Source organism: Spinacia oleracea, chromosome 4 (assembly GCF_020520425.1).
Source record: "Spinacia oleracea cultivar Varoflay chromosome 4, BTI_SOV_V1, whole genome shotgun sequence".
Classification (NCBI taxonomy): domain Eukaryota; kingdom Viridiplantae; phylum Streptophyta; class Magnoliopsida; order Caryophyllales; family Amaranthaceae; genus Spinacia; species Spinacia oleracea.
In genome coordinates this window covers 181,248,490-181,275,102 of record NC_079490.1, presented here as the reverse complement: position 1 = coordinate 181,275,102, position 26,613 = coordinate 181,248,490, and the positions used below count along the sequence as shown (strand labels likewise).

The 26,613-nt window shown below is 34.9% G+C and overlaps 1 protein-coding gene across 1 annotated transcript; it reads right to left on the bottom strand.

The window, feature by feature from the left end:
* On the bottom strand, positions 1–24,250 carry LOC110799317 (vacuolar protein sorting-associated protein 53 A). Its single transcript, XM_022004558.2, has 25 exons — positions 24,094–24,250; positions 23,718–23,784; positions 23,403–23,497; positions 20,415–20,471; positions 20,093–20,243; positions 19,058–19,128; positions 15,812–15,936; positions 15,227–15,387; positions 14,968–15,109; positions 14,444–14,507; positions 12,311–12,496; positions 12,165–12,206; positions 11,013–11,117; positions 10,859–10,918; positions 6,734–6,811; positions 5,457–5,564; positions 5,259–5,324; positions 3,852–3,929; positions 3,643–3,776; positions 3,466–3,559; positions 2,742–2,819; positions 1,979–2,041; positions 1,372–1,440; positions 1,198–1,293; positions 1–610 (listed from the first exon to the last, which is right to left on the bottom strand). Exons 2-25 carry the CDS (start codon positions 23,782–23,784, stop codon positions 317–319), a joined length of 2,484 nt encoding a protein of 827 aa, XP_021860250.1. The 5' UTR covers positions 24,094–24,250; the 3' UTR covers positions 1–316.
* Positions 24,251–26,613: the final 2,363 nt, after the last annotated feature.

The following is a 26,613-nucleotide window of genomic DNA, read 5'->3' as shown; positions in this document are numbered from 1 at the left end:
TAGATGAAAAAATAAGCTTTGATCAAACTAGTCACCTTTAATACACATTCAACAAGATTACATACATAGTAATCAAACACGAACCAGCTGGAATAACATCTGACAAAATTGGACTACAACACGGAGTAAAAAAAACAGCTATGCATATACATTATAAATACTCCTCTCAAATGCAATATAGTTTCTGGCTCTCTGCTTTCCTCCAATGAAGAAAGGGGAAGTGACGGGAGACAATAAGAAGATATACGACAGAAAGGGTGGATATGCAAGAGCCTTAGGGCATATGATTCCTTGAGCAAAACCAGTAATAAAATCCTCACGGGTTAAAGAGTTTTCTAAAAGGTCCATCTTTTCTGTCCTTGGCTGCTTCAGTTAGTGCAAGGAATCTCTTGAAACCTGTAGTGGCTGCTCCTCGACCCAAGGCAGCAGCTCGTGCAAGCACATCCTCTCGAGAAGCAGTGATAGCTGATGAAGCAGGACTGCTTAGAGCTGGTGGTGCAAGCGGAGTAGGGGCAATCGCTACAGCAGGTGACATTGATGGATGTTTGATGCTTGAACCATGTTTGTTGAAGTCATCTAGGATGGTTTGCTGGTCTGCTTTTTTGAGACCCTGCATTTTAGATTGTATTAAAACACCATATAAAAAGGCAAAAATACAGCATTTCAATAAGACCTTTATATTTGGAGGCATAATACAAGATACCAAGCATAAGCAGCTAATTTCTTTTCAATTCAGAAAAAAGAAACAACTTTGAACAAAGGGAATGAGATATTAAAAGAATATATCTATTGGAGCGCACGTTTCAGAGTGAGCCTCCAATAAACCCAAAAGCAGGGCAAAAATATGGTACCATGACTAAAATTGTACTTGGTATTAGTTCTTATACCACCCACCAAACATTTTACCAGGCTTTACAACTTACTATGCTTCAGTGTCTATTTATCAGGGAGAACACTTCCAACGTTTTCCCATACCTTGTAGCTATCATTGGCTGACACCATTTATAGCTAGTAAATTAATAAGGGAGTGAAAACAGCAGGCCTAAACTTTGGGGGTAAATATACAGTAGTTCAAAAGACTTTGAAACAGATAAAGGCGCAAAAAGAGAGTAATTACACAATTGTTAAAATGGTTGAACAACAATTCAAGGGAAAAAGAGAACCCGGCTAAGAAAAGAAACAAAACATAAGTATAACCTTGAGCTCCAGAATTCGCTGAAACTCTGATGTAGTTCCTTCAGGTAATAGAGCACGATACGTATCTGCTACGGAATCTAAAGGAGACAATATAACCTGTCCAATAAAATAACGGTTAGCCAACACTGCAGAATGCCAGAATTAATATATAAATCACCATTATAATTAACTAACCTTCAAAAGTGCCTCGGCTTTGCTCATCTCACGGCTAACATATTTGGAGTAATTAGCAGCACCAGATGTCTACAAACATGTCGAACATGATACATATTAGTATCGATTGTTGTCAAGTTCAGCTACAGACTTGGACTCGACACCAAATTAAGATACCAGGAACACACAAGTGCTTTTATATTTACAGTTTTCCTTGTGACAACTGACAAAGTCATTGTGATGAGAATAAATGGATAAAACTTTCACACTAACATTGACTACCAGGCAAATTCTGAAGTAATTTACTACTTTTTGGTTGTATTTGCACATATATAAAGTCAGAAGGAGCAGAGAGACACTATACACTTCACTTGTCCACCTCAAGTCAATTATTATTTCACCCTACGTCTGCCCGTAAATGCATTTTCACAGTAGTTTGTAATAGGGCTTTGCATAACCACAACTCCAAAAGCCATAAAAAGATTATGCTTAGTACATGATTACTTGTAGATAATTCAAACTGGGCAACCCAACCACCAGATTTCAAATCAAACAGCTCACCTATCCAAAGGTAATCAGATCTCACAAAACATTTGTGGAGTGGACATTTCTACTGTATATAACTTACTTGTTTAGCAAGGGAAGGAACCTCCAAAAGAATTGTTTTCACAGCTTGAGTATCCAAGAGCATCTGCAATACAACAGCATGTGAGTCTTTTAAGTTGTATGATCTATGTTCAGATAGACTACTTGGCTACTTCACACTGACTAGAAAGACATACTGGGGAATAGGATGAACAAAAAATCAACTATTACAAGGCCATTATACAATGTACGTAAGTACGTGACAACCAAAAGTAGTAGGATAAAACTGATTTTAGATTGCAGAAAGTGAAAGCCACAAAAACTAATAGAAGTGTTGGATCTGAAATGAAAGAGCTCAACTATTACAAGGCCATTATAAGATTTACGTGACAACCAAAAGTAGTAGGGTAGAACTGATTTTAGATTACAATTGAAAGCCACAAAAACCAATAGAAGTGTGGGATCTGAAATGAAAGAGCTAAGAAACAGCTCAACTTTAGCCAAGACTATACAGCAGGCCTCCCTTTTTTCAATAGAACTGTGGGATCTGAAATGAAAGAGCTAAAAAACCAATAGAAGTGTGGGATCTGAAATGAAAGAGCTAAGAAACAGCTCAACTTTAGCCAATACTTCTACCAAAACAGCAGGCCTCCCTTGTTTCAATAGTTACCCCAAAAGAAAGGGTATAACATCCAATACGGATGTTTAGTTCCTTTTTACAAAAACAAGTAGGTGGAGAATTCATCTCAACAGTTAACCACAAAGACTCATCAATAAAATGGTAAATACTTAATTTGTCCAAGTACCTGCTGGGCTCCAGTTTCTGATATCTGCTTGCATTTGAAAATGTTCTGATAGAAACGGGGACCAAGTGAAGAAGCAAGCTGCAAACCAAAAAATTGTATAAAAGAAGGTTCAGACAAAATGTTTTACAATATGGTATTCAGGGAACCTCAAACATCACACTGAATCAAACTATGAATTTAAAGGATAGAATAAGCAAACAGGATGCAACTATTCTGGTCATATTTCTCTATTACTATAAAGAAGGCAACTCCAAGCATTACATTAAGTGCTTGAGTGGTTGACATGAAACCGCAAGAGAAATAGAAGTTACTCAGAAGTGGAAAACTGTGGAGTTGTTTGGTTGGCAACAACACAGAAAGTGTAACTTCCTGTAGGTCAATGACAGCTTTATAAAATTCCCAAAAAAGAAAATTATCCTTAGAATTGCAATTTCTTGAGAAGTTAACAGTTAATTTCCTACGTCCAACGGTTCAACCACAACTATAAACTATTGACAGCAAAATTTTGGAACATGTGGCTCTTCGCACAGATTAACATGCAACTACTTTAAAACGAACCATTCTAGGAACCTTAAATCAGGCATAAATAACTACAAAAAAGTTTGTCATTTGACTAATATTATTCCAAACAAGTTATGTAGGAAAAAGCTCATGCAAAACCAATATGAAGATGAATGAATTAGAAACAACAATCAGACACACTTAATCATCTTCATATATATACCTTGTCTAAGAAAAACTGGAAGTAAATGGGTGACAAAAGAGTCCCAAGTACAGGAATACTACTTGTAACTATCGTATTTATTCCATTGGCATACCTGCATGAAAAGGATGCACATTAAATGCTGACTAGCAGCTATAAGCAAGTAACATTAGTTTACACATTAGAACTAAATTTTACTCTGATTGGTCGCCAACACTTTCAAGAGTCGCCCAGGAAACACGTGTCATAGCAGCCATTTCAGCATCAAATTTAGTTTCCAAACCTTGCACCAGTGTTATCAGTGATTTTGTTATTACTGCTGAATACTCGTCCTGCATAATTGCAATTGTTTAAGGACACCGCATGGAGAAGTCCTGCAACTAATTATTAGCAGTATAAAAACGTACCTGTACGTCTGACATATCAACTCTCTCTGCAAATACAGATTCAATTACCTTGGCTATATTTTCAGCCAATTCACCAGACTGTCAACAGAAAGGAAACAGATTAGACTATTCTAGTGTCATATCGCATGGAAATTTCCTGACCATAACATTGAGGGCTAGAAGCCTAGAATGTTCTACATTAACTTTTTGATAACTTTATCTTGACACTTTTGTGGGGCACTAGTAACAAGCAATACTTGTTTGCTGAAAATTTTGAAACATCCTGGAAGGGCGAACAACCTTCTACGGACAGAGGGGACAACTATGTATAGTAAATATCATTCCACACAATCCAAAGGATGAGTGATAAGAAGAATAAAGGTAAGCAAACCATTGAACACATCCAACTAATTAACAATGTCAAGGTCTGTCCTTCACAGAAGTAGGCAATGAATCAAGCATAAATTCAGAGTCTTTTTTTATTAAAAGAAATCAGACCAATGTATAAAAAGGCTCAAGGCGCAACAAGGCGATTTGGGGTTCCCAGCGGCTTAGGCGCGCCTCGGTGCACCTCATTGAAGTGAGGCGCCCTAATAAAAAGTAAAAAAAACAGTGAAAAAATGGTGTGTGCCTTGGTAGGTGCGCCTTTTTTGCGCCTTTTTGCGCCTCAAAGTGCGCCTTGGTGCGCCTTAGGTGCGCCTCATTGAAATCGCCTCGCCTAGACAATAAAAGGCGCTGGCTCCAACCGCCTTGCGCCTCAGAGCCTAGGCGCGCCTTAAGCGCGCCTTTTTATACACTGAATCAGACGCATTAATTAAACATAATAGCTGTTCAACAAGCTTGGCAATGCAGATGGACTTCAGAATTCTTGGACAACAAAATGAACTCCAGCCTCATAGCGATAGACTAAATAATAGGGGAATCCACTGTCCGACAAACGCGAACAAAACCCTCCTTTATTGTAAGGTAAAGACGAGCTTTTATTTTCTTTTGACTGCCGTTTGAAGACTTTAACTCTATACTCTAAAGTATAAGTTATTCAAAATTGAAGCATGTTTAAAGTTTAAACTACCACCACCAGGACCACCAAAGTATGTCCTAAGGTCGTGATGAAAGCCCCGGAAGCAACAACATTCACGAATCCTAACCAAGAGATAAAGCACTAAGCTGATGATCCAAAAGCTCTTGCAGACCCGAGATTCATAATTTGGACAGGATAGCTCATCGATTAGGTTCTTTTTGGGAAGACTAGGTCACTAGATCGAACAAAATTCAAAGTCATTGCACAACTCCTTAATCAGTTCCCAACTTACCAACTTTTCACATTAAAATTAGTTAGTGATTTTATTTATTACAGCTGTACAAGTCAGGCCTAAAATTCAAGATATCAACCCATGAATACCCAAAGGTTAGCAGAAGGGAACTCACCGTTTTATGACAGTATTCAGCTGTGTTCACGATATAGCAGATCATTCTTTCATCTTTTTCAGATGTCTGTTTGAAAAAAGAAATAAAGTACGAAAAAGCCATAAGTTAACAAATTAATAAAAGTCAACTACAGTCTGACGCAATAGGGGAAAAACAAAGAAAAAACAAGGTAAGGAGTTGAAGTAAAGTGTGTGGGACCTTAATCTGTCCATCAGTTCCAGTGGCTGCAGCCACAATTCCTGTTCCACCCTTGGGCAGTCTGGCAAACAACTTTGTTGCATATGCTTTAAGAATTTTTTGAAACACCTAGTAGGAGAATGCAGAACACTATAAACATCAATTCCATATAATTCTTGAAAATTAAAACTCTTAACATCAACAAGGAATTATGTATTAGCTCCAAACAGGGGAAAAGAGCATCTACATTAATACTGCAGAAAATGGATGGAGTAGAATACATCAATTGATGATTACAAGGAAAACATATCTAATCAAAATACCAAAATAAAGAAGAACAAGAAGCCACAAATAAACAGGGCACAAGACAGTGCACTCTATCACTTGTTAATGCCCCCAGCTTATTCGACTATTTTGGATTTTCAAGTCTAGAAAACATCCATGTTTTCCAAATTTTACAAAAATACAGAGTAAATTAATACCATAAGTTCTTGCTATGTGAATCTCATCCTACAACCCGTAAAATTTTCCAATAGTCCAATAATAAAAATAAAAAGCAGAAGATAGACACTATTTTTTTCATCACGTATGTAGGGGTGATAAAAACCTGAGATGGCACACAGGGTACCCAAGCTCTATCTGGTCAAAGCTTGGCTACGGCAAGTTGGGCTTGAGATTGAACTTAGTTCGAGAAGTTAATGAGCCAAGCTAAGTAGAACTAAGAGCAACTTGAAAATTTCATTAGAAACTCTACTTTTCTAATCATCAAATATTTACATACGACGAATTTCTAAATTTTAAAAGACTGGGTAATGAACACCAGTCTCAGACACACACACACACACACACACACACACACACACACAGAATAATCAATCTTCAATTTGAGACTCATGATTGAGTTTAGATTTCAGATATATGCTTCACAGAGATCTCAAAGTGTAACTTAAAAAACATAGCAACATAAATATTGTTGCCAAAAGTCATTTTTTCTTGGGTTCAGTTTATTAATTCAGGCTCGAGTAGAGATAAGAGCTGTGAGAGTCTACACTCTACAGTTTCTCGGCTTCTGAGCTTCAGAAGCTCAGGCCTCATGGTATGTTCCAAGCCAAGCCGTGTTCTGCCTAACTAAAGCTCATTCAAACTCAATAAATTCCCTAGTCACAACTACTAATCTACTAAAATAAAATATACAGTATATTTATGAGAATCTCTTTGGTAGATCAACACCTTCACAGGGAAAAGGAAAACAAATGTAAAGCATGGCAAGACATCTCTTCAGCGATAAGTGACAGCACCTTAAACAAATTATATAATGTCTGGTTCTTTGTCAATGCACTGCATCGCTTTAAGCTTCGTCTGATTATCAGAAAGACCTAGAACACAATATAGCTAAGTTAGTAAATCAAATTCATAAAACAGCAAAAAGAAAGCTAAAATCATTAAAGTGAACCAAACAAGATTAAAGATCGCACCACAGGGGAAAAAGGAAAAAAGAAAAATAATCCTTTCCTTCTTTTTTGGTTAAAAATTATTATTTTAACCCCTCTTACAACACCCTCTTTCTTACTTATTTTTATATAATCCCCAAACACAACACTCTCTCTCCTACTTTTTCTTACATATACCCCACTTTCTATACTTCCTCTCCTACTTTCCTTGGTTTATAACTTTCTATTGCTACAGTAACCGTCTTTTGGGAACGGAGGTAGTATGCAAGTAGTCACAATATAGATGCATCTATGTTCCAATTCAGGAAGCCAGTCCTAAAGGGAACATGCAGTAATCAAAAGTTAAATTCTTTAATTTCTTATTGCAAAAGTTTGATATATTCAGGTAAATACAAACAAGATGAATTTCAATCACTAACGATGACTAATAGAGCAAGTTCAGCCAAACATCGGGATATCATTTTGCTGAAAAAACTCAGGAGATGGTCTATATAACACAATTGTTGAGCTAATATAGTTTTGATGATGACAAACAAAAGTAATCAACTAACGTGGTTTTGATGTGTGCAAGGATCATTATGAAAGGTTGTGCTAACATCATCAATAATAGAGCTTACTGGATGTTATAAGCATAAATTCCAGAGCTGGAACTGCAACGTGGTTCCTAAGGATGAACTCTAGACAAGTTGGAAATTAAGAGTTCCTGCGGAGGAACTGGAACTACGGACGAGCTAGAGGAACTCCAGAGAGAAGGAGTCGTTCTTGAGGAGGAACTCGAAGAGAAGAAGACTGAACATGAGTTTACATTCTACGCTTCAATGTAAGGAAGCAGGAACTCGTGTCAGTGGAACACAATCTAGGAATTTGGTATGCATCCTAAATCTAAGAGTCAAAACGTCAGTAATTATTCAATCATCTAATTTTAATTGTCAGTTAGACTAGAAAATGAACGTGTTTGGGAACCGAAGAGTGTTAATCTGATTAAAAGTCTTATTGGAGTCCCAAATAAATAGGTAATTGACTAAGTCTAGGATTCTTAATAAGATAAATCAGATTTATATTTTGGAATAAATTAATTAATTAATTAGAGTCCTATAAATTTGGGAATCCTAGGTAGTCAAGGCTTAATATACGTAGTTAAGTAAATCAATCAATTAGGTTCCTATTTACTTGGGAATTCTATGGAGTCATTGATTAATTCACGTTGCATATAACTAACGTATTAGTGGGTTGGTTTTAGGAACATGGAGAACACTATAAAAGTAAAGAGTTTCATTCATTCCAAATTGTCTGACTTCACGGTCATTCCATGTTACACTGAAAGTTCCAGTTCCTTATGTTCTTCTACGCTTCCCATATTGTATCAAGTTTGGGTAGGAATTTGAGTGAGTTCTTGTTGTATTTGGAAAGACTTAGAGATAAGTCTTGGGAATTCTATGGAGTCATTGATTAATTCACGTTGCATATAACTAACGTATTAGTGGGTTGGTTTTAGGAACATGGAGAACACTATAAAAGTAAAGAGTTTCATTCATTCCAAATTGTCTGACTTCACGGTCATTCTGAAAGTTCCATGTTACACTGAAAGTTCCAGTTCCTTATGTTCTTCTACGCTTCCCATATTGTATCAAGTTTGGGTAGGAATTTGAGTGAGTTCTTGTTGTATTTGGAAAGACTTAGAGATAAGTCTTGAGAGAGTTTTAGGCACAACTGAGCGTGAAAGGTATATTCATTGTTTCGGGAACTTAGGTTGATCGAGTTTCCTATTAAGTTGTAATAGAGTTGTTAGCTTGATGAATGGAGCTCGTCGTTAAAACCCCACGTGGTCGTGGTTTTTATCTTCTTGATATTTTCAAGAAGATTTCCACGCTAAATTTTCTCTTGCATTATTTTGTACACTTGCTTTTAAGTTTCTTTTATAATTCCGTAAAAATTTAGAAACAAGTTTCAAACTACAATTCACCCCCCTCTTGTAGTGTTCCATCGGAGTAACAACAATAAAAGTAATGGTTTTAAAGACTAAATTATAATCGACTCAATTATATTTCCCATAAGATATATAGTATGGTAAAATCAATGCTACTAATTACGAATAACATTTAACAAGCCTGACATTATAAAGAATATTCCATGCCAAACATTGACTACCAATTGAATGTTAACAAGACTATCATTTAAAGAATATTTATGCTATACATTAACTAACAATTGCATGTTAACTAGCCTCCATTCCGAACATTGTTATTCAAATGTCAAAATCAAAAACTAAACCGACAAAAACGCACACATGCACACACACAAAAATGATTCACAAATGTTGTATTACTCAAACTTTAGCAAGAATCAATACCTAGTATTTAAAAAGGAAAACCAGCTCCATTTTAAGGACATGTAAGTAACACCATTTTGAAGACACGTGGCGGACACATAATCATCACCACTTAGAAGACACGTGGCCAAGAATACATAATCAATTCGTCATTTAATACATAATAAGTTACCTCAACATTTCATCATTCCCTTTTCAATTTTAGTTTAACCGTTTAGAACAATTTTATTAGAGACATTGATTAATACATTGGCGGTTATGGTGAAATCAAGAATGAGAAACGTTTCAGATGGTTATAATTCTCGGGTTAATGAATTTGACTATTTATTAAACCTACATCTTTACAATATTATAGACCGACATTCCTACCTAGCTTATTTTGCTAAATTTCTTCATTCTGAAGAATTTTACTATTTTTCTATAGGTGGGTCAGTGGGTGGAAGTTAAAATTATGTTATGAACTTCTAGTTCATGCACACCCCATTGTTTTCTGGAAAAATATTTCTTCTAATGAGGATGGTATTAGTTAATGTTATCATTATATTCATTTTTTAGCCCATTTAAATCAACTGTGCATCTTCTTTGCATCCCGTTGCCTGACTTGCCTCAATCATCATCATATTTCAAGTTCTTTTACAAACGACTTAAAAAATTGACAACATGGATGCATTTTTGTTTTGAAATCTATATGACATCTACTACTACCACACCCCTAACTCTGTAAGCATAATTTCGAGTTTAAAAAAATGGTTTAGTCTTTGATATTTTCCAGAATTTTGACATATCAAGTCTGGTTAGCTTGATCAACAACTCTTAATTATTAGTTCATTTTCCTTTTTGGTAGTTTACTTGATTGTGATGCAAATGATAGGGTGCGAAACTTCATGTATACTTGGCAATTGAAACATAGTTTTTTAATCCAACAAACAACAATCGTGAATTTCTTAGCATATTGAAGATTCGGTTTAATCCAAAGAATACATATGCTTAAATTGGTTACTCCGTACTAGCATATTTCTCTTATTCTCATTTTTTTTAGAAACCCCTTGGATAAAAGCTATACTCCTAAACTAAGAATGTATTTGTGGTCTTGTGGGAGCTCATAATATATTCCATAAAAGTAATCCTCCCACCCAATATATCTTGGAAATTTTAGTTTGTCTACGTACTATCAAAATTATTAGTGAAAGTTTTTAGTGAAGTATTATACATTTATACCTTTATCATTTTGGTATGTCAATTCACCATTTTTTTTAATTGAGTTTCCTAAAATATAGCCCGTGCGTAGAACGGGCCAAAAGCGTTAATACAAATACCAAGCCAAACATTACCCTAAACCTTCTAAAGAAACTTCAGTCCCTAGATGGGGTGAAGTGGTTGGACTGTTGAGGTACACAGTCATGTCCTTACGATGACAGGAAGTTTATTTCTAATTTTTAATCCAATATGCAACCTCCATTTGCCAGTTTAAAATGAATACAAACCATAGCAGTTTATTGAGTCATTTCAAACTAGTACATCAAAATCCAAAAGCCAAAGACTGTGAAACTTTGACTCCATTTGAAATAAACAAGGTCACGAGAATGTTATTAACAAAAACATGAAATTCAACAAAAAGATTTAGGAACTAAATAAATTTCTACCTGCATGCTACTGGATAAGATATTAGTCTGACTTCCTTCTTCTGCATCCCAAGTTTCCTCCTACAGCGACAACAAGAACATAAGTACCATTTTTAGTTTTCAACATTACAGGGTTGTAGAAGGGAAATGGAAGGCATGTATTTAGATAGAATACCTGAACAAGTTTCTCCAGATGCTCCATTAGTGTTTTCTCTTCCAACTCTACATACACATTTAGGTGAGGTTCAAAGCAAGATGAGATGATTCCGCGGAAATTGAACTGCAAATTCATCAATTGAGGGGTTAGACTTAGATTACCCTTACCAAGTCAATGTTTAAAAAATCTCAAGGTGCACTGAGACAATAAGGCCCTCTATAAAAGCTCGATTTCCGTAAAGAATGAAATTTTTTTGAATTCCAATCATAAGATTCATAACCCTTACTACTTTCCTGTCATCCTAATATAGCATATGAATTCATTACTTTCGAGCAGGAGTAATACTACCTCCGGGTTTTTTTGTTCGACTCACTTAATGTAGGCAAGTAGTTTAAGAAAACTTTGAAAAGGATGAATGGTTGTAAGATAAAGTAAGAGAGGGTGTAAATAGGTGTGTGCGTGTAAGATAAAGTAAGAGAGAGTGTAAGAAAGTGAGTGGGTGTAAGAAAAAGGTGAATAAAGTAAGAGAAAGAGAGTGTGAAAAAGTGTAGATATTGGTAAAGTGGTATGCCAAAAATGGAATAAAGTAAAGTGAGTAGCACAAAGAAAAACAACCAAAAACGGAAAGTAAGTAGAACAACAAAAAAAAAATACTATAATACTGGTATACTATTCGATAAAAGAGTGTATGGTGAAAAGTATTAGGAGTTAGAGTACTAGTGAAGGCAGGATCAGCATTTTTTCTCTCTGTAATTAAAAATTTATTTTCCGAAAAATAAATAAAAAGGTGCAGTAAAAAATTTCATATTTTTCAATATACGTTTGTTACTAATTTTGTTTTACCATTTTTATCCCTCTAATTAATTCCAATTTGTTACACTACGTTTGTTACTACTACTTAGAAAGTATTAGTATAACAAAAATAATATAGAAGATCGTGTTTCTTCTTAGAACAGTAACCAGAACAGCCACTAAAGACATCATAAACCAGATAACAGGTTAATTATTCAGGCGTAGGTGCATCTACTTACAAATATAAACAATAACTCCTCTATAATAGATTGAAAGACACAAAATACAACAGGTGACTGCCACCCCTCTTCGGTAAATGCACAAAAAGAGGAGTGAATTTTGCTCTAAACTTTTTAAAAAAACAATGAAAATGTTTACCCCAGCTCCAGGAACAGCAAAATCTTTTAGACTCTCTGTTTCCTGTCATAACAAATCCAAGAGACAATAACAGCAAATCAGAAAAAAGGGGCATCATATACATTCCAAGAGAATTTATAACTAACACGATAAATCCTAATACATACATCAGTTCCACTGCCTTGATTTGCAGCGAGCTTTTTTTCATATTTCTTTTTGATATCTGATACAGCTTGACTGAAATTGGGCCCTTTTTCTGTGTTATCAGCATCATGATTGACCTCTTTAGCTGGTGAACTTCCTCCAAACTTCTCTGCTAGTTCTTCTTCAAACTCCAAAGTTCGCTGAAGCGCCTATCAAATTTTACGAGAGCCAATTCAGCGACGGAAGAGGAAACAGTGAGCAATTAAACATGAAGGGAACCTAAAATAAATGGAATACAGATCTGCAAGAAGACAGAACCTCAAGCTTTCGCTGTTCAAATTTTTCTCAAACTCATGCCACATGTATAGAAAAGCAAGTGGCATAAAGTAATTCACATCCCATAGGTTTCTGTAGACTGTAGATGTATACAAACATGAAAATTAAAAGTCCACCACTAGAATCAATCAAGCAGCAGAAGTTGAGCAACAAAAAATTGTTGATAAAATATTAGGTGACACCAACATGTAATATGATCAGCAATAGATAGAGCTGGGTAGGGTTCTGATCCTATCTTCCTTGATTATATTAAAACCAGCTGGGGTGATCCTATTCAAGATGCTTCAACTCATAGGCTTTTTACTACCTCAAAGCCTGTTCTGAAGAAACTGAACGGGAATTTCCAACACAAATTGTAAAGATGGCACTGCTCATAAAGCATAGAGTCACCGCCATGATATTTCTTACAGGTTATAAGCGATTCCACAGAGTTTGAACTTTCTCGGAGATATTTAAAGGTACACATGAGTTTTAAGATGTGATTTCAAAACTATGTTCATTTATAGAAGCGTCAGAATGAGGAAGAATATGAGTATTGTTTAATCATTGTTGGATAGCACATAGCGGTGACTAAAACGGTGTCTGATCCCAATACGTACCTGAGGTTTTTTGCGATACTATGTTGAGTTGTTGGGGAAGAGGGGGAGAGAGAGAGAGATGAAGCTGGATCGAGTTACTGATTCTGATTTCTGACATCCATTCTGTCTTGTGTTCTCCTTTCATAAGAGGGTGTTAACTGTTCTCTTCTCCATTAATGGGAACAAAGCTCTGGCTACATTATTGAGTTTTGTAAAAATGCTTTGACAGTAATCAAACATGATGTTTGTGCAGCTGTTTTTCCCTTTTTCAAAACCATGAAGCTGTTAAAGTGAAAATTTTGACAAGTAAATTAATGGTACTTCTGTGAATTGCATTCTAAAGGTCCAGTATCCTGTTTGTGTTAAGGATTACAGGATTGTCAATTTTTACTCTGTTATCTTGAAATGTAGTTCCCAAATGTTGTATAAGAGACTGAAAGATGCTTCCAAATATCATCTCCTTGAATCAAGATGTTTTGTTAGAGGCATTAGAACAAAGTTTCTTATTTGTCAAGATATTCCGAATAGCTGTGGTAAGGAAAAAAAGGTCCTCCTTGATGTATTATGGAAGTAAATTTGAGGAAAGCTTTTGATCCTATTAATTGAAATTCTGTTCGGTAAACGCCGGTGTCATAAACTTTCCATTTCTAGATTATGAAAGTGGTTCTCCTTTCTGTTTTATTGGCTATGATAGTTCTCTTATGGTTCTTTCTCTATATAGAAAAGTCTTAAACAAAGGGATCTTATTTTACTTTATTTTAATTAAACATGAAAGACATAGGGAACTTATTTTAGTTATACACCAGCCTTATTTTTTGTCATTTGTATGGAATATTTGTTGATTGTACAAATGTGGGTTAGACCCAAGGCATTAATTGCTAGAATTTGTAAGCAATCACCCCTCCTTCTGGGATAGGATTTTGCCTAAAAAAGGAGTTGTGCCAGCAAAACCCATCCTAAATTCATTTGCACTTTTGATAAATCGTTTTTTAGAGGTAAGGCTGGTTGAGCATAGTCAAACTGTACTCAAGCGACTCCCAAGATTTGCGTGCAGAACGATCTCCAAATATAGCAGAGTTGAGGGACAAAAATGCCAGGTAATGTCAAAAGAATGCAAACAATATCAAGTACGGAGTACTTAGTAGTTGGAACAAGACTAAAGGAAAATAAGCAATAAGACTACTACTTCTGAATTATAGAACCAATTAAGGTATTTAAAACAATCAGGCATCCACCCCTTACCAGCAGCAGTGTCCCCACATCTGGTTTCTCCTTCAGGTTATCAAGTATTTCCTCAAGTTGTGTTCTGTAACGAAAAAAAGAACAGAAAAATAATGTCACTCTATATAAAGAATAAGCATGCATGACTTCGATGTTTAAAAAAGTTGATGAGAAGGCAACTTGACTGGCAAAAAGAAGATAATAGCCAAGGACTAATCTATCTGGATAAATCACATATCAAGCTAAACCTTTGATTCTAAGCGGCATCTGATTAAAGGAAATCAACATGTCGATATGAATACATAGAATACCAAGCAATCAACTACTATCAGAATTCATTGCGAAAAGCATGCCAGCGTGAAAAGAGAATTAGATGTAGCAAATTATGCCACTCCATCCAGCCATAAGTTTCCAAATCAAGAAGACAATACAGATACTGGTGATAATTAAAAGCCCACATGACATTGGCTAGAATAAGTAATTATTTTACAAATTATAACAAGTTTCAAAATCGAAGAAAGAGGATAAAATGTGGGCAGACATACCTAGTGAGCTTGCAAAATTGGATGCATAGTAAATAAGGGACATGCCATGAAGAAGGGAAAATTTTCCATATTTCCTCATTCGTTCTCAACCGACGCTTGATCCAAGCATATCTTCTTTCTGTTTTATCCAACTTGGCAAGTTCTATACCCAAAAATAATATAAATAGAAAATTTTAGCAGAAAGAAAAGGTCCAACTTATACCATTGATAAGAAAAGGATTCCAGTAAGAACAAAGAAAAAGGGGTAAAGGATACAAACCAGCTCCTTCAAAAATTTGTCTATAGGAAGTAAGTTCCCTGTTGCAGAATATTTTGACCAATTCTTCTCGCACAGAGGGTTCCAATGCATCAACCACCAAACAAGCATCTGATAGCTGCTGCAGCAAGATAGTTTCTTCTGTCTCTTTCCCAGTACCCAGGCTGAGGTTACAAAAGACCATCATCAAATGAGATACTATCTACAGTATAATGAACCGAAATTAATAAAAAAGTAAAAAACCAATTCTTACAACTTCAACATGAACATAGATTTTGCAACCACCAACAATCCCTCGTTAAGTTGTTAATTTTCTCAGCTTACAAATTCAAGTTATAAGCAATGTAATAGTTCAAATCTACATGTTGGTCCACGGAAGAAACCTAGAACCTATAGCTAAGCAAAAGAAAAATCCAAACACGTATATCCAGATCTCAAGTTGGACAACAAACATGGTTTTGAACAGCATAAGACCTCAAATTGGACAAATGGGAAAACTGTCAAACTGGTCTCTTTCCCTTACCACCTCCCAAATAAATAGTATTCCAACTCCACATAACGAAAAAGGGAATAGCATTCACACAGTACCTTGAGAAGTCAGAAAATACATGAGACTTCAAGATTTGTTTAATATTCTTGAACTTCTCTCGCAATTCAGTTATTTTAGGGACATCCCTGTAGGCTTCAAAATGACTGCATAACTGATTTACTGCCTGAAAAAGATCAAGGGACAACAATATCATCCACACAAATAAAAAATAGAAAAAAGGCCAATCAATGATCAAACAGCAGAAGATAGAATCAACGAGAGATGGAATAAGAAACCAGCACTGACTCAACAGGATAAACACCTCGTAACCACGAAATTATCCTGTTCTATAAAGTGTTCCAGCTCTAAAAGAGCTTAGTCAGCTTCAACTCATAAAGATACATATCTGCCTCTTTCAAGGGAATCAGGAAACTAGGAAAGGATTTAGCACAGGCGCACAGCAAAGATGATTGAAGAAATGCCATCTCTTATTTTTTGTTAAATCTACTTATAAACAAAAAGACAGGACGGAAAGAGAACTGCTATCAGGTGTTTTCAAATTTGATAGAAATGTACATGTAAAGTTGTAAACTACCTTGAACTGAATTCAACATCCTTAACAAAAAGAATACAAAAAGACCCTTTGTTTCTTATTAGGAGAAAGAAACGGGAAAGAAGTAGAGAAGACGGGAGAAGTAGCTGTACTCAGCTACTAAACCTAACCAGTCACTGGTTAGTGTGAAGGAAAACGACTACAGCAACACTGACAATATTTTGAAAAGAAAGAACTTCCCCAAACTGTATGAAATTGAAGAAATTGTATTGGGTTCATCAGAAACCACCTTGAACATATGGTTTTTGAGGGGGTTGGCGAATATGGTGGATACCCTTTTTTCCCAACAAGCACTCCAAGATGCGAAGTTGACAGGACGAGAGGGAGAAGAACAAAATGGTAGCAGGGGAAACCCCTAATGATGGGGATTTTGGTTGGTTCCGTTTACAGTTAAAGAGAAGGTGGAAAAAAAGGAAATTGACACTTTGAAACAAAAAGAGGTAGAGATAGATATTCAGATATTAGAGATAGAGTGACAGAGATGAGTAACTTTGGAGTTGAGGAAGAGCGGGTTTCTCAAAACCAAAACCATAAAATCACCTATTGTAGTTTGTCCTGTTCAGTTGCAGCTTTACGAAAATGGGAGAAATTTTGTATTTCGCAATGTTAGCTGAATGCATTTGGTTTTATTTTTCTGAAGAAACAAAGAACGGAAAACAGGCAAACCACGTCAATCCTGAACGTCCCCTTAAGTTTTTGCTACCACATTGACAGAGTATGTCAGGATTCTGTTAAGTGGTAGCAAACCCTTAAAATTCTGGATTTATAAGGTGGTTATCAAAGCACTTTCTACAAGGTAGTTGTTTGAGTGAAGTGCAATAGGGTAGTTTCGCCATTGATTCCTTCAAAAAAACATTACAAGAGTCATACATTGATGTCTCGTAACAGTTCTCCTCAGACTTCAGGTATATTAGAAGCCCAAGATTCAAAACCTAGCCAGTATACTAGAAGCAAGCCCAAATAAATTGAGAAGACCATGTGCATAATCTCCATCAAGTAGCATCAAATTAAACCCTAGATGTAGATTACTCTTCATGCAGCTGAAGTAGAAATTATCGATAGCATTCTGTGATGAACTGAATATTTTGGGCAGAAAATTAAGGGCATAAATTATATTAATTTGCTTGATGGATGAAGAACACAAAAGGGGATACAAGGGTGGTGATTTGAGGCCACCAATCTCCAGATTTAGTGACTTGAGGTCACCACTCTCCAAAGCCTAAGCTTTACCAAAATACTCAACATGCCTCTCATAACCTAATGTGCCCTTATTTATAACCATTCTACTACACCTACCTAATTTGTCTTCTACCTAATATTACTCACTACCTATTGTGCCCTTCCCTTACACTTGGTTCATTACACATTCACCAAATATCGACTAACTCGGACTCTCAGAGCATATTAAGAAGCAGCAGCTTCAGGATCTTGTCCAACAAACATGAAAATGCACCGAGAATTAGAAGACGGACTGACGGAGTACCAAGGCAGGTCAGAATTTCACAAGCCTAAGCTCCAACAAGAAGGATCAAAGTCATCAAACAAAAAAATTTAACTTAAACAGAAACTCACATTAAAGTTACCAGTAATGGTCATAAATTTTGCATGGTCCGAATTCTTCTGGAAGTTTCCTCAAATTTCAGACTTGCACTGATTTTACCAAATTAAATTGTTACATTAAGATAACTAAATTTCCTCTCAAAACTGAAACTCCTTTTTACTTCCTTTCTCAAACACAGTTGGATGTCCCTATCCCTAAGTCTCAGTACTCATGTGACTGAATAATTCAAGGATTTTTGCCCAAGAAAAGATAGTCATCATCTGACATTATGAATCGCTTAGTTATCCCTTTAACAAATGAAAGCATACAAACCAACATCATTGCACACAAGTGGAATTGACAATACAGCAGGTAAAATTAGCCTCTAATAACAAAAGATTCTGTTTTCAACAATAGATATAAACTTGTCATCGTATAACTGATGACACAATAATTATATCTACTAATAACAACACGGCAATGACGGAAGCTCGGGTATTCCATTGGAGATGCATAAGTGGCGTGAATCTTTGATGAATTAGCGACTTTGTAACATTGAAATCAAAATAAGGAGCATAAGATTGGTCTGGAAACCCTTTAATAGAGTAAAGAAATTAATCTTTTTTGGTTTATCCCCGTATATGATTTCAATGTTAAAAAGAACATAAAGTTAGCAAAGATTCCTGCCACGCATCCCGCTCTGATGAGAGTAGATCATGGTCATGCTATTATAAGTGGGGGAAAAGTTGTTCCATTGATTATAGAACATTAAATTTGTGTAAAAGCTTGCAGATAACTTAACATTTGTGTTATTTAAAGCAAGCTATTGTCATTTAAGTGTGTACTTTCTAAGTTTCTTCGGCGAAATTAGAGTTATCAAACAATAAGTAGACTTGAATTGAAACAATCACATAATATATCAGACTATTCAGAGAATATTTATCTGCCAACAACAACCAAACAAAAGAAAAAAGGTATATATTCTATTATTTCAGTCAATAATAAATCTAAAACCCAAAACCATATACTACGTATGTATGTATGGGTGCGAAGGACCGTGGAGCCTCCAAAGAGACAGAAAAGAAACTTTAAATAAAAGATTATTGACCTCCTAAATAGAAGAATAACGCTTGCCCACTGGCAGCTTGGTACCTCCAATTGAGCAGCTGCCTCCTTATATTGCCTCTTTGAAGCCATCACTTGAAGTTGCTCAACAGCAGATACTGCCAAACCATTGAAAAGACATTATGGTAGCATACTTTATTCTCAATTAAAAGTTAGAGCACAAAAAATTGACTGAACACAGATGTTACGCAAGCATTATACATCATCTATGTATAATTATATTATTGTATATATAACACTCACAAAGAATAAGGAAATTATACATTTTTTAGAATTATAAGAGAGAAACAGTGAATGAAGTCAGAAATTAAAACATCCAAGAAAACAACAAAACGGTGTGTTACAATTGCAGGTCTGTGCAGGTCTGAATCTATAGTCTCAACCCTATCAAATTAAAGAAATAGAGGCCTCCAATGTCTTCATATAAATGTAAGTTCCTCTGCAAATGTGTGCACACACGACAGATATCATGAAAGACGATTAATATATAACAACCAAGCTGTTAGATTCAAATAAATACAAAGAGTATCTAGCAAAAAGTCTTGGAGCTCATAGTCGTCCATTTTATTCTTCAAATATTGCCACAACAACTACAAACATACAAATGGACAGCACACAAATCCTGCATCTATAGGAACAGCAGATATACAACCAGCTTCGTTTCACACATAAAATAAAATTAGGGTAAGTTTTGTATTCTATTAAACATGTGATTAACAGTATCATGGTAGGACCATGACAGATTATAGGATTGTAGTTCGTAAGTGATGATTTACATTACACCATACTCTACATTTTCCTTTTGATCACAGATTTTCATGGTGTGAAATCTACTAATCCGTAGAATATAAGTTTAGTCGTTAGATGTTAAGTATGAAGGTGGTGTATATATTCATGGATTTTTCTTGTGGTACTACGTTTTCTTTATATGGTCTTGTACTCCACAAGAAAAAAGACGGAAAGAAAGAAAATTTCCGTTTCTTAAGCACCAATACCATATGGCTGATAGAATTTGTGAAGTGCAAAGGTCAATAAAAATAGGCAGCAGGAAAAAAAACAAACCTAACATGGTAAGACGATGAAGGGCGGTAATAGTAGTTGTAATGTGCTTCTTTGCAAAATCAAGCTTCTTTATGTCACGACAAATTTCTTGAACCATTGTCTCACTTTGCTCAGCCTTATTCTTTATCTCTCGTATCTTGTACATGAGTTCCTGTAGAAAATTAATCAATCAAATAAAGGTTATCATAACACTTATCTACAGAAACAGAAACTAGGATGCAGTTGAATATAGATATTTTTTTGGCAATTGAATATAGATATTATTCCAGAAGAAAATTTGAATAAGCCAAGTAGAAAGAATCCATATATTGGGAGTACAAACCTCCACTGCACCCGTAGCAGCAGCAAGATCTTCTTTGGCCTTGGTACCTGAATTACTCTAAATTACAGGAAGTTATTACATGACCAAAGACAAACTAGAAGAAATTACCCGATTTGAAAACACTGGTCCAAACACACACAGGTTTTCCCAAGTCAGAATAAGAATGGAAGCTAGTATAGAAGCTGTCTTGAATTTTTGTGCGGTCTCGATCCATTGCTCCCACCTCTCACAATAAGTAGTCACTACGCCTCCTTAAAACTTAGTAACCGCCAAATTGTGAAGTTAGGTAGCGTTGGTCCAGGACCATGCATATATTCTCCTCTATCATAAAGCATTTTCAAAATAAAACTAAAACACTAGAACACTACTGGTAGAGAAATAGTAATCAAGCGTAGCCAAAACCAACAACCAAAAGGAAAGAGGCTGAAGCGATAAAAACAAGGAAATCAGGTATGAACTAGGACGGCCATATTTCAGGAACGAAAGGAAAACGCAGACGAAGTACAATAAAAGAACTGAAGACTCCAAGAATCCATATGATAAGGCACTGGAAGTGGCACCCTACTTATGAAATGGCACATTAGTCCTCGAGTGTGTTGGTTCAAATCAAGGGTAATATCTTCATGAGTTTTATATTTACTATGTGTACCCTGCTCACTCCAGCTCAATTTTCTTCTTAGGTTTACCTCTTTACCTCATGAAATCTTGAAAGGATGTGAGTTCAGTTTTACACCAGTCACCACTCACCACTAGACCTGGTTATCGGGCGGGTCGGGTCAGGGTCGGTGCGGGTTAAAAGAGGGTCGGGTATTGAAAGGGTCGTTTTTAGCGGGTCGATAATGGGCGGGTCAAAAGCGGGTCGCGGGTCAAAAGCGGGTCATTAGTGGGCGGGTCAATAAACGAGCAATGAAAAATGAAAAACAAAAGAGCCATGTGCAAGTACAAGTGAATACGAAGGTATACACGTAATTTTTTGTATCATTACTATTTTAATTTTCAAAATAATTGTAGTATAAGTTTGACCCTATAATGACCCTGTCCAATAAAGGCCCTGTCCAATAAAAGCCCTGCCCAATAAAAGCCCTATTAACTTGACCCTAACCCTATATCCATTGGACTATCCTGTCCAATAACCAGGTTTAGTCACCACCACACCAAATGCCTTATCTTGATAAGCACAAAGCCACAAACCATCTAATTTCACACCAGGACAACATCCAATCCAACCAAGAAGAAAGACAGAGAACAATAGGCTGACAGTAAATGCATATTAATAATGAAGAGATGAATGTAATTGGCATCCAGATTCCAGCATTTGATATAGCCCCTAATACTTTTTCCATCATCACCAATAATCTTAAAAGATGTTCTTCGTCGAATATATATTCTTCCACCCCATCTCCTCGTTTGACAATCCAAAGTAATCCAGCTCTCTTCCAGTTAGTAAGAAGCCAATGACAGTGACAAGTGACAACCATTTCCCATTTCCTATAAATTCGCTTTACTCTTTAGAATTCTTTTTTCTCAAAAAATAAACCGCATTCTAAATTTCCAGTTATGATCACTGCCAAGCGCTAACATATTTTGCATTGGATGATGATGAGGGACATCAAGGAACCTGTTCCCCACCCACCGACCCCCCTCCCCCACCAAATTAAAAAGAAAAGCTGGGATGAAAACATATTTTTCTGACTACAGGGGTCAACAAATGACACAGATATCCTATCTCAGACCAATTTGTGTGTAAGATCATGTCTAGCAGTCACATCTTCTCCCAACCACATGTTCGACTCATTTACCAAGGACTTTCTATCTTAAAATTAAAATATCAAGGAATTAAATCTAAGGTGGTATTACAGCATACTCTTACCATAGTACTTCGCCAACAACAGCTGCAAACCAACTGCGTTACCTCTAAAAGTGGTTCCACAGCCAATATTGTGAATGCAACCAAGATTTCAAACCCTGCAATAGGGCATGTAATATTCGAATGGTGGGGGTGGGGGTGTGTGAAGAGTTTGTCTTCTAAATACTTCGTAAGTTTATCGCTTCGTTAATCCCCCCCCCCCCTCCCCCCAAGGTAAAGGGGAAGAGAGAAAGAAGGAAAAAAGCACCAACCTTCTTTCACTGAACTTCATTTTTTCTCTTTCTCGTTACAACTTACAAGGCCATATACATCAGTTATTCAACCTATATCGATATGTGAGATTGAACAAAAAAACACCATCCTTGTAGAACGCCTGAATTTGACTTCTTTAAATTCAAATCCTAGTCTTCTTAACTCGTATGCAGTTCTCCATTTTAACCATCCTATTTTAGCTGGAGACCAAGCTCATACTTCGTTTATCTATCTAAGCTTTCAAATAAATAAACTAGTGATGTTCATTTGTACTATGCTAAAATGCTCTCTTTCACCTTTTGTTTACAGCCAATCTCTGTTCAACCTTCTGTGATATACATGCACTTTTCAGTCAAATCGTCTAAACACTATATTCCCAAATTCAACGACCATGGCTCTCATTAAAACATTTGAAAACAATACTCTCCTTAAGCTCAACTTCCTTAAACAACCTTCTATATACAAAATAAACTCAACAGACACCTAGATAACAAAAGAACACTTATTGACAGTTCGCTGCAACTGGGACAACAAATTACTTTTACAAACAATGTATAACGATTGTAACACCAAGTATTAACCCAAAAAATAAGCATTTTTGGTAGAGACTACTAGAGGAAATCCTTCTCCAAGAATGGAGGCGAAAATGTAATATTCCTTTCTAAAAATAAGAATGGTTTCCACCCTTGGGAAAACTAACTATTTCCACCCTTGAGAAAACTAAACATCAGAAAACAAATCTCTAACTGCATTTTCCTTGGAAAACATTTTCAGTTCTAAGGAGCCAAGAGATAGTAAAAAAATAAACAATTAACGCTTCAAGAGTTATACAGCACAAATCGTGTTGTGCAAGACCCAGTAAACCTTACCTGCTGCCGAACAGCTCCCAGTATGGAAGCATCCACCCGACGGATCTCACCATGAATCTTTTGCATAAGAGGCTCAACACCAGATAAGGACGCCTCTGATAAATTATGATCACACAGTTAGCAGTCATCCAAACAGTGCAAGTAACATGGAAAATGCAACACTGTAAGAATTCCTAAAATAAAACATCAACAATCCCTTTCACATTAACACTGATCAATGGAGTAACTGTCTGACTTTGACGCTTCGAATTCAATCAGAACTTCAACTTCCGGGTACAACTCGACAAATTAGCTAAGGAAAGAGAGAAAATTGACCTGTAGGAAACATCTGGTTAATGTATTCAAGAGCACTTGACTTGTCCATTGATCGAGGAACTGACATCTGTTCAATCAATCAAAACTTACCATTACTAATCAACAACAACAAAACAACAATAAACTACAAGATCAATCAAATTCCATAATTCTACAACAAATTAAGAACTACAGATCGAAATGTCGAATGAATTTGACCTAAATAAATTCAGGTTATCATGAAATGAGGCTTGAATGTTGACATTTAAGCAACGAACATCAAATTATCAAGCATTTCTCCTACAAATTGATTTTTTTACTAAACTTCATACTCCTCATCCAAAAAAAGTGAGTGATTAAGTCAAAAAGAAATTGAATAAAAGTGTACAAATCTAACCTTTTGATGCAATTCGAGCAAACTTGCTTAACAAATGTCGAATGATTGGAATGTTAGAGTGAGATCAGACACCTACGGAGGAGGAGAGAGAAAGAGAGAGATCGAAAACCATAACATCCCCCTTTTCTTTCTTTTTTTTTCGTTTTTTTTAATATATTTTTTTAAGTTGAAATCTATACCTAGTATTTAAAAAGCGAAACCATAGCTTATTAGATGACACGTGTCATCTCCTCCTCCTATCCATTTTTGACTTTTTCTTTTTATTGTTTGGATATATTTTACAACTTAAACGCATCTTTTACTTAGTCTTTCTCATTCAACATCAATTCACCGACAGTCCAATATATTCAGTCAGTCTCTTCCACTTCATCTCCCCCCTCTTTAACACTCAAAATTAATTAACCATTTAATTTAAATATTCTTTCCACTATCAAATTTCACCTCTATTTAAATGATATATTCTCACTAAAATCACAAATCATCAATAAAATTATAACTTTAAAAGACGGTTGAACAACCCCAATATAATTGCCCGTTTTATGAACGGGCTCAAGAGCTAGTTAGTTCATTAATAAAATAGTTAAGGTATCTATATACCTATATTAAAAGAGAGGAAATCAATGTGGTGATGACAAATGTCACTCATTGATTCGCCTCTCTTTTAATATAAAATTAATTAATTAATAGATAAAGTTTTTGTCATATTTAACTTAATGAATTTTATGGTAACAATTACTAATATTGTAAAATCTATAAGGAATTAAAGATTCATCAATATTTTTACTAACTTATATAGAAAATTTTCTATATATATTTAATGAATATCATATAAATCTTTATATATATATACTTTTAATATACTCTGTATCTATTTTATTTGTCTATATATACATAATTTTTGTCAGAACAATAACTGTAAAAATGATATGTATCCCTACTTTTTATTATTATTTTAAATTTTTCTTACACCTAAGTATTTATTCTCATCGCAATAAGTTACTTATGCGAAGATTGATAATTTTTATTTTTTTACACCTAAGTATATATACTTCTACGCAGTGTAATTCAAAATTCCTATTCAAAAATTAAAACATGAAAATAATAACATACCAAACTAATTCTTAATCCAAATAAGAGAGAAAATTTGTTCAAGTATTAGCCGTATCGATGTTGGACATCTGCCCCTAACTTTTATTATATATTATGCTTTATTTAAAATTATGATCTTCAACATCCCTAAAGATTTATTAACCTTAATCTCTTACGTTTTGACTTCGGATATACTAATAACATATTCTATGGATTCTTACTCATAATATACTAATAATAAGTGGTAACTGGGAGCATGAGATTGTTTTTTTAAAACGCTAACAGTTGATATATAATGGCTAATTGGTGGCAAATGCATTATGTCTGAGTTCTAATATTAAAAAAATGCTAATAGTTGATCGATAATGACTAATTGTTGAAATATATTGTGTATACATCAAGATCATTGACTAAAAAAATTATACTAAATAATCTACTTCAATATCACAATATTTACAATATGAGTATATGACAATAATCTGTTTAATATAAAAATGAAAGCATTTTAACAAGGTTGTATAAAATATCTTTTAATTTAAAATATTTTAACATCTCTTAGAAATAAAATATTTAACTTAAATTCACTAATGACTAATTGTATGTATTGTCAATTTTTATTTAAAAATATGTGTCTTATATTGACTGCGGATATGTATAACGAATATTTACCTTTGCTTTAATATTCGAATTAGTATTTATCAAGGTTGTGTAAAATATGCTTATTGAAAAAACATTAATAACTTTGTATTTTTTCTTTCTCGAATTTATAATTTCTACTTATCCTTTTATTCAATATTCCTTAATCTTTTAATTGAAACACAATTTAAGAGTTTTATGGTTTCATTTTATATTATTAGTTTCTTTGTCTTTGATCATTTGATGGGTAATATATTTGCTTTTATTTTACACTGTAATCTAATGAAAAATCTTTTCCCAATTTGGATAACGGAAATCGATGTGGAGCTATGTCGCTCTCTGATTTGTCTCTCTTATACTTGATTCTATAAAAATTCCACTATCTTCCAACATACATTTTTTCTATTAAATTAAAATATATAAGCTTATAATAACTTATCGCATAAAACTTCATGTAAAGATTATTGCAACTATTAAATTTGGACGGAGAAAGTACATATTATAATGTTTTGTTTATTTACTAAATTATTCTAATAAGACACTAAAATTGTAGAAGACTCTATAGTAGAATTTTAAAATTCAAAACTCTCTTACCAAAAAAATGTTAGTCCAGGGGTGGGTTTGAGGTGAGTGTGGATACACGGGTCGCTGAATAAAGGAAACTAGCTCTTGAGCCCGTTCAAAGAACGGACCGTTATATATTAGTTGTTAATCTATTGGTCTTTTAAAGTCCTAATGTTATTGGAGATTTGTAATTTTAGTAGGAAAATGTGATTTAAATAGTATAGGTGGCAT